Genomic DNA, 12,466 nt, shown 5'->3' with positions numbered 1-12,466 from the left:
CACTTTGACAATTTACAGAAGTATAATGTTCGTTTATATATCCTAGGTGAATAATTTTTTCGGGGAATCACACCGCGTATGCGATAAAAGGTTTTTATATCGTCGTAGTCATTGATCGTGAATAAAATCTGAGTACAGACAGCTTTAACCTGTTACAAACGGCAAGCATATGACCAGTATTATTATCGGTTCTATTACTTCTGTCGATGAAAGTTTATTTTTAAACGGATGATTTCAAATCTTGTACTTCAATTTTTTAACATGCATTTTACTGTATACTGACCATATTACCCAGAACTTGTCATTATTTTTGTCGTCGTTATCGACAAAAGATGAATAACCGTATGTGACTAACATTTTGGAATTTGCGCGTATGACATTGTGGTTTCTGCCTCGTGTATGCTAAGTCTAAATCATTCATTAGTAATGAAGGAATATATATTACGCACCTTCGAGAATATTTGATTATTCGACGAGTGTGTTCGTTTGCACATCGAACCGAAGGCGAGTGGTTGCAAAACAACCGTTTCTTATCCATTACTCGCCAAGAACACCGGAAGTACACCCTTCAAAGACTTTTAAACACTCAAATTGTGACAACAACATCTGAAGTCTTACGTAAGAAAATTGCTGTCTAGACCAATCAGAAAATCTATGGTCCTTGAAAATTGGGTTCGCCAGGAGTCGGGAAAACAGAGGTTTTCATTTTTACATTTAATTATATTCAAGTATATCTTCTGATGTAATAATTGTTGTAAATAGTTAACTATTTAAGAGATGTTGTCTCAAATTATGAGAGTCTTTGAAGGGTATACTTTTCCTGTTTTCCCGAACCTACCCGCAGATTCATGCAATGCCAGCTGCAATGCCAGCCCCAAGACCCGCTAGTTATAGGCCTGAGTTATGCTCGGAATTTGTTACAAAATTTCTGTGCCGAATTTCTGACCCGAACGAGAATTCAGGTCAATAAAAAACAAAGTCAAAATCGACCTATTTTATGAAAAATTTACAAGCAATTTATTCGCAAGACATATCGGGACAGGTAGTGTTGTATATAACGTGTAAGGAGATTAGTACACGATAACGATGACAACCTTTTTATTAACACTACTCACCATCTGCACCTTCTGGATCACATACTCTGTTACATATACAGTAAACTTATGAAAAATCTTTCGAAAATGATTTCAAAACTGTATCGACCGATAATTACGATGTCGAGTTTCCAAATTGTTTGAATTTTGTACCAAATGGAGTCTTATTGAAATTCGAGAACGAAATCCACTGCAAGTTATATCATGATCCATTGAACATACAACATTTCATAATAAGCATTGAACGATTAATGAAAACTATTTTTAAACAATAAAAAAATAGAGTAGATAGAGGTAGAGGTAGACACACAATGCAAAAGTTGATTAATGCCCTCTAACACCAATTTGTGATTGTAAGAACATTGAGCAAGAAAGTACACTGCAATACAATATATACTGCGTTTGAATGGAGTGAGAACAAATTGTAGGTAATAATATCAATGAAAATAAAATCCAAAATCATCACAATAAATTAATGAAATCAGCCTTTCAAGCGAGTATCAGATGAAAAAATCGAGATGATATGTGTATGGCTATACGTAACGTGTCCATAATGCATATAATTAGTCGTATGTGTCTTCAATTTGAACATAAAGCTGAAAATAATTACAGAGATCACTCATGAAATTGTAATAATTAAATTCGTTAAAATTGATTTGCACGGTGGATAATTCGATTTGGCAATTTTTAAATGTATTTTGTCATAATTTCACACGAAAAAGTGTTGTGTGCGCTATGCACGCATCGCTTGACATACACAAAAAAGACCAGCAAAAAGCTGATTTAAGGCGGATAAAGCAAATAGGCGTCTTGTAATCGAGAATAAGTGTTTCCCAATAAATTTCTGCTTCAATTGATACTGTCAGCATCGTATGAAGAAAGAGCAATTAGGCCAGGCAATTTTCTAAGTTATTTTTAATCGAAGTAAATCATGATTCTAAGCACACAAAAAAACTGTTCTACGCACCATTTTTTTTAATAAAACTTTTCAAACGTTAATCCGCGCAGTAGCTCATATAAAGAGAACGTCCGGAAAGGGCAAGTTTGACAGATCCTCCTGGGACGGAACTCCTCATGCGCTACACACTTTACCAAAAAAAAATTTGACCAAAATTTTACCAAAAAAATCTGCGTCGTATGTGGCAGATAAATTTTCTTGCTGGTCTGTTCCTGAACATTTCCCACTTTGCGACGCAGATTTTTTTGGTAAAATTTTGGTTGTTTCCAGTCAAATTTTTTTTGATAAAAATTATTTGGCAGATGATGAGAAAAACTAAGCCAGCTTGTTTGAACTAAAATTGGGTGTAAAATTTAATTTTTGCGTAACGAAGCGGAAAGCGTCAACTCTAGCGATATCATTCATTTTAGAAATTGTACTTCAAAGACTGCGTCACACTTTTCTCGAAGAGATTTTTGTTGGGATATCAGTCGTTTTAGAAGTTTAGTCAACACTGCTTTTTATAACAGTTTATAACAGAAATTCGGAAATTTGGCAAAATTTGAAAATTTGACGAAATTCGAAAATTTGACGAAATTCGAAAATTTGACGAAATTCGAAAATTTGACGAAAATCAAAAATTTGACTAAATTCGAAAATTTAACGAAAATCGAAAATTTGACGAAATTTAACGAAATTCTAAAATTTAACGAAAATCGAAAATTTAACAAAAATCGAAAATTTGACGAAATTTAACGAAATTCTAAAATTTGACGAAAATCGAAAATTTGACGAAAATCGAAAATTTGTCAAAAATCGAAAATTTGACGAAAATCGAAAATTTGACGAAAATCGAAAATTTGACGAAATTCGAAAATTTGACGAAATTCGAAAATTCGACGAAATTCGAAAATTCGACGAAATTCGAAAATTTGACGAAAATCGAAAATTTGACGAAAATCGAAAATTTGACGAAGAAAGTAATTCTCTATCTGCCACCATTCAAGAAATATCTCCAAAGCCCCAATTGACCCACCCATTTCTAACTTTCGACATTTTTCACAAATGCCCTTCTTTTCTACTCGTAAAACTCTGAGACTTTGCCGAAGAAAGTAACTCTCTATCTGCCACCATTCAAGAAATACATCTAAAAACATAATTGACCCACCCATTTCCAACTTTCGACATTTTTCACATATGCCCCTCTGTTCTACTCGTAAAACTCTGAGACTTTGCCGAAGAAAGTAACTCTCTATCTTTCATAACCCAAACAAATATTAGTCCTTTCATCCTACGCTCGAGTAGCTCAAAATTTGGTCACTCTAATCACTCTAGCTCAAACGAATCTGACCCGATTTTTTTTTGTTTGAATCGTGTTACGAATACCTTTCATTTGATGGGTCGCACGCCTCTGTAGGTTTCAATACAGCTAAGCTATAGCCGAAAACGCGTTCCCGACCCTCGAAAACCACTTCGAGGCCAATAAAACAAAATTCTGGTTTTTCCTGGGGTAATGGCGTATAACAATTTCATTTTTATTAGATAGATAGATAGATAGATAGATAGATAGATAGAAACATACAGAGTAAGTTGAAAGATTTCGTTTGGGAAAAGTCAATTTGGTGTATTTTCTATGAAAAGTGCCAATTTCAAAACGATGTATCTCCGGTAATTTTAAAGCTACATAGTCGAGTGATGATGAAGTCAAAGCTGCAGTAGCCGAGATGAAAAACAAAAAGTCTCCCGGAGAAGATGGTGTTCCAGTGGAAGCCATTAAACTGGGTGGAGACTCATTATTAAAGGCAATCACGGCTTTGTTTAATCGATGTCTCCAATGGGAAGAAGTACCAGAAGCCTGGGAAAATGCGGTAATTACATTGCTGCATAAAAAAGGAGACATAACAAAGCTGGAAAATTACCGACCCATAAGCCTATTGTCAACACTCTACAAGTTGTTTATGAAAATCATTACGAAGAGGAACACTAACAAGTTCGACTTCTACCAACCTGTTGAACAAGCTGCTTTCAGATCTGGTTTCAGCACAAACGACCATTTGCAGGTGATGAGAACGCTTATTGAGAAGTGTCGTGAATACAACATCGACATAGTCTTGATATTCATAGACTTCGAAAAAGCTTTCGATTCAGTAGAAACATGGTCGATATTGGACGCATTAGACGAATGTAGAGTAGACTCAAGGTACTCCAACACAATTCGATATGTGTACAAAAATGCTACTTCATGTATAAAACTTCATAAGAGCACGGAGAAATTCAGAATTGGCCGAGGTGTAAGGCAGGGTGACACCATTTCACCGAAATTATTCACGGCGATTCTGCAGAGTATTTTTAGGAAGTTAAACTGGAGTAAAATGGGAATAAAGATAAATGGAGAGTACCTGAGCAATCTCCGCTTCGCTGATGACATTGTACCGATAGCAGCGAATCTAGGTCAGGCTCAGCTTATGCTACAGCAGTTAAGTGAAGAGGCGAGCAAAGTTGGCCTCAAGATGAACTTATCGAAAACAAAAGTCATGACCAACATCGGGGACGATAGAGAAATCAAAATTGGTGACACTGTCATTGAACGAGTCGACAGCTATGTATATCTAGGACATAAACTGAAGTTAGGTCTGGACAACCAAACTGCAGAAATAAGACGTAGGATTGGTCTTGCATGGGCAGCGTTCGGAAAACTCAGACTAATTTTCAAAAGCAAAATGAATAATAGTCTGAAACGCAAAGTTTTCGACACTTGTGTCCTTCCAGTGCTCACTTATGGAGCGGAAACGTTAACTTTAACAAAAGCATCCGAAGATAAATTGAGAGTGACACAAAGAGCCATGGAACGGAGTATGCTCGGAATAACACTCAGAGACAGAATGACGAATCAATGGATTCGACAACAAACCAGGGTCGTTGATGTCATGGAAAGAATAGCATCTCTGAAATGGAGCTGGGCGGGACATATTGCAAGAAGGACAGACGAACGTTGGACCAAAAAGATCATGAACTGGCGACCATATAAAAGACGAGCTATAGGTAGACCACCAGAGAGATGGACAAACGGAATTAAGAATATTGCAGGTACAAACTGGCAGCAAATGGCAATGGATCGTACGAAATGGAAAGAAGTTGGAGAGGCCTACATCCAGCAGTGGATAGAAACAGGCTGAAAAAGAAGAAGAAGAAGATAGTCGAGTGATAGCTCGTTTTGCTCGTATTTGAAGCGCGAATAAGATAGATATGATTTGTGGTGATACAGGCCATAGGAAAGAAACTTGAATTCTCGCCTATATATAGTTGCCGCGTCTCAAAAAATTTTCTTCGTTCTTTTTTTAGTTAGACTGCGTCAAGTCCTCCGCTAACGCTCCGGACATGAACCCGAGCGGTTCTCAAGTATTAAACGGTGGCTCTTTGCTTCAGTCAATACAATTTAAATTGCCGAACGTGAAAATTAACTGCCAGGTATACTGATTACACCAACCAAACAATTAATTTCTTTTTCAATTTATTTTTATTCATTAACCAATCAACATTTTCATTCTGCTCAAAAAGAATTATTTAATAAATAAAGTTACAAAATGGGGATAACGCACCACTCCTACACCCTATAATATTGTGCATGATGGGGATATGCTTGAAGTGAGAAAAATGTTGTACGTGAATCACTGCCGGAATAATTGGGATTGAATCGATGATCATATGAAAAGTCGCTCAAATTCGGATTGAGTATAAATGCGTGCACGGATCTTGTACCCGCAAATTGTGCCAAGCCAAACTTTAGAAAATAATTCAAAACGACGAATCGTTTTTCGCCCGGCGGATGTATGATGACATGTGTGCCGACGATATTAGAATTTGCCGCACAGAATTCAGGAAACGTTGTCGTAGCATTCGATCCGGGAACGCGAATAGGCATACCAGCAATGGAACTGTCCGTACAAAAATCGAATGTGTACAGAATTTTCGGACTTTCCGGCATCGAAATGTCCATTAACATAATGAATCGCATTTGGAACGTCATTAGGGCATGCTTTCCGGAAGGAAACATTGATACGATTCCAGCGCTGGGCCGTACATTGTGCCCGTTCACTACAGACGCATCGAGCACAGGCACTGGTTCCGGAATACCAGGCGTTACTAGATAGATATAGTTCGTATTAGTTCCACATGCGTACGCACGGCCAAGAAAATCATTTGGAATTGCTTTGAGTTCCATAAAGCCGATGCCTTCTCCGAGTCCAGTTATGTGTCCAGGAGGAATTTGAAAATTGTAAGTACGTTGCAAGCTACCGTCAGGGTAGAAGTGTCTGACGGTACTTTGAAATACAATTTTCGACGCATCAGGTTCAGTTAGGGTTATTGGAACGATGTAATCTGCGGTTAAAACAGAGCCGTTAGCCAGTCGACCGTACCCGTGAGGATTGAAATTTTGCAATTCTCCCCTATTCCTTAAGAAAGATTTGGCAGTACAAGTAACCGCATTAACAATCACCATATCTCCCGGCGAACCTGCGCTTTCGTCACACATCATACTAACAAGAAATGAATTTGGACCGTAGGGTTGAAACTCGTCTACACATGCTGAGCCAGGAGCATCGACACCACACACGAACTGTGGACCAAGCAATGGATTTAGAGGAATTTTCCACACGAATATCTCCTTCTGTTTAGATAGGAAACTCAGTAGGCCTCCAGTTATGTAATATCGTCCACTCCAGGAAGTGCTGGAATGGTGAGGCTCATTATTTGCTTGTCCAACTCCAGTAGATGGATTCGATACAAGTGGTACGACGCGTAGAATAGATCCGTACGTAGGAGATCTTTCGTTGAAATCAATTACAGCAACAAAGTCGGCTGCATTAGGGACAGAGGGATCCTGACCAGCCCACACATATAATACCGACCGATAAGAAAGTCCTAAAAGTAAAGAAGTCAGTTTTAGTGTATGATCGACGTCCTATAAGTAGTACAACAAACGTCTCTCAGTGCGGTCATAGTTGGCTTCACTAGTAGTGTGTAGTATGCATGAAACGACCAATGAAAATCCGATGATAACACGGGTTGTCATCAATAATGTAGGTCCAACTAACATTTCGGTCGATCTGTAATTAAATAAAATTTGAATCTGAAACGAAATAAAACAGCGCACTTCCAGCAATCATTTCAGAGAAATGAGTCCACAAATGACATGAACAAAAACAGTCTTTTAATTAATGTAATGAGAAATTTTTGATGTGATCAAAGCTGGCATTCAAACACTGACTGTTTAGAATTTGCTCGGTCTCCAGAATACCGGTCTAGTTCGACACCGTTTCTCTGATGTCTCTTTCATTTCCTAAACTCTGTAAACGTATTGGTCGATGCTCTTCTTTTTACCTCATATCCCGTTTTGTCAGCAATATCTGAGTAAGACTTCAGCTAGGTAAATTTGAGAGACACTAATGAAACATCTGGTATGGTGTTTCACGTCAAATAAAAGAAAAGTAGATAGACAACCTGGCTCGTGAGATTAGTCTTTATTTGACTAATCGGACAAAATGAATTAAAGTCTAATCGCACTTTGTGCACTAGTCGTACTGACAAGCTTTTATGTAACCGTTCAATCTCTCGTATCATCACGCTCTTCTGCAAGCATTTTTATAGTTATTTTTTACACAAACTCTTCAAAGTTTGTCGAAGAGAGTGATACTTCCTTTTTTAAAGTGTTTGCAGGAGACGGTGATGCTCAAGTACCGAAGCGCTATGGTGCTATGGTTAAGTGTAACATTTTAATCATTCAAGTCAATGCTAACTTCATTAATGACGTCATAACAAGATATTCAGTCTAGTAAAAAAGGGCGAATAGTGAAATGAACTCTATTCACACAAAGTACCATTCAGTCAAATAGTGAAGTGCGAATAGTAACCTACACAGAGAAAAAAGTCGGATTAAATGTTCACACAAATGTTTGAGATTTTTTTTTTTGCTCATCTTAACGGATATTGATTTCTAAGTAAAGAAAATCGTTGAAAAAGTAAATAAATTCTACCATGCAAATTGGTCTGTTATACTTCTTAACCAATGGCACAATTAAATATGGGGCGCAAAATATCGTTTTAATAATACTTTCAATACGCTTATTGAAAAGTACAATACTTTTGCCAGGCCCAACTTCCTCATCGTTGCTCATACAGATTTATGAAGTATAATAATCGTTTATTGAATAATTAGAAAAATAAAAAAAAACATGGTACTGTCGATTAGAACTCGTGGGGTAAAGGGGTAAAGTGCAGGACTGGAGAAACGGAGGTACCGAGGTGAACGAGTTCGAATCCTGATCAAAGTAAGTAAAAAAACATTTAATTTCAACAAATAAACTTTCCAATTCAGAATAAATAAAACAATTGAATCTGACTCAATATTCAAATAAGTGTTGGAAAAAAAATTGATTTCAAAATAACAAAAATCTTTGCGAAGATTCCATCAAAAGATATTTTTCGAAAGAATAAATGAACTAATCTTTCGAAAAATTACATTTAGATCCAAAAATAAATTTGGTCCTAAATGTAATCCGAAAAAGATTTAAATCTAATCTAGGATTTTTCTCTGTGTACCTATAAAAAAGTAGTGACTCTGTTCACAGAGTCTAAACATTCGGCTGGTAACCTTTTGTCTCTAAACTGAACAGGGTAAATGAATAGGAAAACGTACGTTTTACTTAATTCGTCCTGAAACACCTGAAGGTAGGGTACAACACCACACCACTCACATAACAGAAGATATTCCAAAGAAACCCTTTTTTTAAAATTCAAATTATTTTTATTATAAAATGCAAAAAAAAGACTGCTCACTAAGGCGCAGTCCACGGTGAATGTCCTTGAATTAAGCACAAGATTAAGAACACAAGATTAGTAAATATCTTGATATATCAAGATTTGATGGCACGAATCTTGATATATCAAGATTTGATGGCACGAATCTTGATATATCAAGATTTGGTGACACGAATCTTGATATATCAAGATTGGGTGACACGAATCTTGATATATCAAGATTCATGTCACCAAATCTTGATATATCAAGATTCATGTCACCCAATCTTGATATATCAAGATTCATGTCACCCAATCTTGATATATCAAGATTCGTGTCACCAAATCTTGATATATCAAGATTCGTGCCATCAAATCTTGATATATCAAGATATTTACTAATCTTGTGTTCTTAATCTTGTGCTAAATTCAAGGACATCACGGTGAGGCTTAAAATTTTTAAATAAACGTGTAAGTTAACATCCAGGTTTTTTTCATAAGGGAGTTGGGGGAGGGAAGTGCTGTTCAAGTAAACAAGTTTTAGCAAAATCCACTTAGCTGTTCCTGAGAACCAGCACCAGCGTCAGCCAGGGCTTGTGAAACAGTGAGGACTCAAGGTTTACATTGGAATTGGTAGAGGGACAAATTCTAAGATTTACAGTGTAAAAATTAAGGCTCTCGATAATTTCTTCATCGAGCAATAGTAGCTAAAAGTAAAAATTTCACCATTTTAAAAGACTGATATATCCTTTACAAAGCAACCGGGGAAGCCTTTGAATGATGATCCCAGACAAGTTTTGCGAACCCTTTTGAACAGCAAAAAAATTATTTTTGAATCGAAGTTTTCTGTTACATTTTCAGAAATTGCACTTTTCGGCTACCCTCGGTGAACTTTGGACGCTTCAATACCTTACTGGTAAGAGTATTTCCCGTCAATTTGGTTGCTTATATGGTAGCTTAGAGTCTCAGCTTTACAACGATACCAAATATGCCATACTTTATGCTTTACAAGAATTATTGATGAAAAAGTTTTGCATCGAGATCGCTCTGCTCGTAAATCTAGAGCTATCTAGAGTAATTATCTATTTTTAAGAAAAAGAAACACTTTAAATGTTTGATAGATATAAGAAAGACATTTATTTGTAATGTCGTCTTGAAAATAGGTAATTCCTCTAGATAGCTCTAGATTTGCGAGGAGAGCGACCTCAATGCAAACCTTTTTCATCAGTATTTCTTGTAAAACATAAAGTATGGCATATTTGGTATCGTTGTAAAGCTGAGGCCCCAGGCTACCATATAAGCAACCAAATTGACGGGAAATACTCTTACCAGTAAGGTATTGAAGCGTCCAAAGTTCACCGAGGGTAGCCTAATAAGAGCAATTTCTGAAAATGTAACAGAAAACTTCGATTCAAAAATAATTTTTTCGATGTTCAAAAGGGTTCGCAAAACTTGTCTGGGATCATCATTCAAAGGCTTCCCCGGTTGCTTTGTAAAGGATATATCAGTCTTTTAAAATGGTGAAATTTTTACTTTTAGCTACTATTGCTCGATGAAGAAATTATCGAGAGCCTTAATTTTTACACTGTAAATCTTAGAATTTGTCCCTCTACCAATTCCAATGTAAACCTTGAGTCCTCACTGTTTCACAAGCCCTGGCTGACGCTGGTGCTGGTTCTCAGGAACAGCTAAGTGGATTTTGCTAAAACTTGTTTACTTGAACAGCACTTCCCTCCCCCAACTCCCTTATGAAAAAAACCTGGATGTTAACTTACACGTTTATTTAAAAATTTTAAGCCTCACCGTGAGTCAGTAAAAAAACGATATTTTCAAAAGCAACTATTACAAAAAATTAGTCCTTCTTTTTCGAAATCAAATAAAGTCTTTTGTTTTTGCTGCATCATTAATCCAAAATACTACAGAAGAAAATTCACATTCACAATTCTCTCAAAAATACAACATTTTCTTTGTTTTACCTATGGAGCAGTCTATAAGCAAATATTAAATAAAGCCAAGACGACAATCACTGATAACAGATGAATTTGAATCTCACTTGAACAGTTTGTTTTTGATTTTGAAGAAATATTTATTTTCATTAACTCACTGGTCTACAAAAATGTTCAAACGCGAATGCAGTCGATTTCTCGGCAGCTAAGTTTATATAAAAATTACCGGCTCTTTTCTACTGATCAAGAAGTAGAAATTTATGTAATTGGGTTAATCGTGTGTAAGCTCATACATTAGGCCTGAACCCATTCTTATTCAATAAAGGAGATAATCATACTGAAGCAACGTAAAAAAAATCAAATGCGTGGAAAAAGGATTAACTTAGTGGATTCTGATAGATCTCGTCAGTTAACGAAACTAATGACAGGTAGATACCTAGTTGACTATTTTGTGTGCTCACTAGATTACAGTCAACCTCACAAAAGCTTAACAGGGCCGACTACTTACTAAAGAGCCATCTGTTCTTGGCTTTATGGAATCACTCACCTTTGTATGAAAATAAACCACATTTTGTGTAGTCATTATTTCGATAAATTCACATTGGAGCACTTATTTTATAAATTAATATGGAACTTTGAACATCTTACGATGTTATTGCAGAAAAACATTCATAAAATTAGTGTTAGATCCAGAGAAATTATCATTTCAAAACAACACTGCACCGACCACCAAATACGAACAAATTCTCATTTTTGCTCTTATCAACATATTGAAACACAAAAATTATGAGTGAAATTAATTTCTGCAATGGTTTTTTTATTAAATTACACTATTTACTGGTTGAAAATCACTTTTTATTTTCTATAAACAATAAATAAAACTTTGTACTGACGAAAATTATAATTTTCTTATTCTTCCTTTTCTTTTTACTGAGCTTGAACATTGAGTTGGATGTAAACAGTGTCCGTTTTCGATCTCAGTATACAAAGTTTTATTTATTGTTTATAGAAAATAAAAAGTGATTTTCAACCAGTAAATAGTGTAATTTAATAAAAAGCCATTGCAGAAATTAATTTCGCTCATAATTTTTGTGTTTCAATATGTTGATAAGAGCAAAAATGAGAATTTGTTCGTATTTGGTGGTTGGTGCAGTGTTGTTTTGAAATAATAATTTCTCTGGATCTAACAATAATTTTATAAATGTTTTTCTGCAATAACGTCGTAAGATGTTCAAAGTTCCATATTAATTTATAAAATAAGTGCTCCAATGTGAATTGATCGAAATAATGACTACACAAAATGTGGTTTATTTTCATACAAAGGTGAGTGATTCCATAAAGCAAAGAACAGATGGCTCTTTAGTAAGTAGTCGGCCCTCTTAATATTTTTTAATATTTTAATAATTTAATAATGTGTGAGTAAAGACACAATGACCTGTGTGTCATTTAACCCCTTAAGGATTTTTGCTTGACTGATTTTTGATCTAACATCTTTCAAAATATTTTACTTCATTTATTTATTTTAATATTCAGTTTGTCACTAACGTACACATCTGTTAATTCACATCTGCGTGAATCACCTTATTTTCTCTACTCAAATCTGGTGAGAAGATTTTGCTAACGCTCTCTCTGATGATAGTTCAGGCGAGAAAATTTTTAGTTTCTCACCTCTTGGGGCAAACACAAGATTT

General features: G+C 35.7%; 1 protein-coding gene across 1 annotated transcript; it reads right to left on the bottom strand.

Annotated features, from left to right (window-relative positions):
- Nucleotides 1–5,565: 5,565 nt before the first annotated feature.
- Nucleotides 5,566–7,132, bottom strand: LOC119081941. The gene is made up of 2 exons (XM_037191206.1): nt 7,015–7,132; nt 5,566–6,954 (listed from the first exon to the last, which is right to left on the bottom strand). The coding sequence occupies exons 1-2, from the start codon at nt 7,127–7,129 to the stop codon at nt 5,636–5,638; spliced, it is 1,434 nt and encodes a 477-aa protein (XP_037047101.1). The 5' UTR covers nt 7,130–7,132; the 3' UTR covers nt 5,566–5,635.
- Nucleotides 7,133–12,466: the final 5,334 nt, after the last annotated feature.

The sequence above is a fragment of the Bradysia coprophila genome, unplaced genomic scaffold, assembly GCF_014529535.1.
Source record: "Bradysia coprophila strain Holo2 unplaced genomic scaffold, BU_Bcop_v1 contig_373, whole genome shotgun sequence".
In the NCBI taxonomy this organism is placed as follows: domain Eukaryota; kingdom Metazoa; phylum Arthropoda; class Insecta; order Diptera; family Sciaridae; genus Bradysia; species Bradysia coprophila.
Note: the sequence above shows the minus strand (reverse complement) of the source record. Positions and strands in the feature narration are given on the sequence as shown.

Bases quoted from the DNA above. Each gene is read 5' to 3' on its own strand.
- LOC119081941 (XM_037191206.1), bottom strand. From the start codon at position 7,129: ATGTTAGTTGGACCTACATTATTGATGACAACCCGTGTTATCATCGGA. The intron at 6,955-7,014 runs GTTTGTTGTACT...CTTTACTTTTAG, and splicing joins CTATGACCGCACTGAGAGAC to GACTTTCTTATCGGTCGGTA.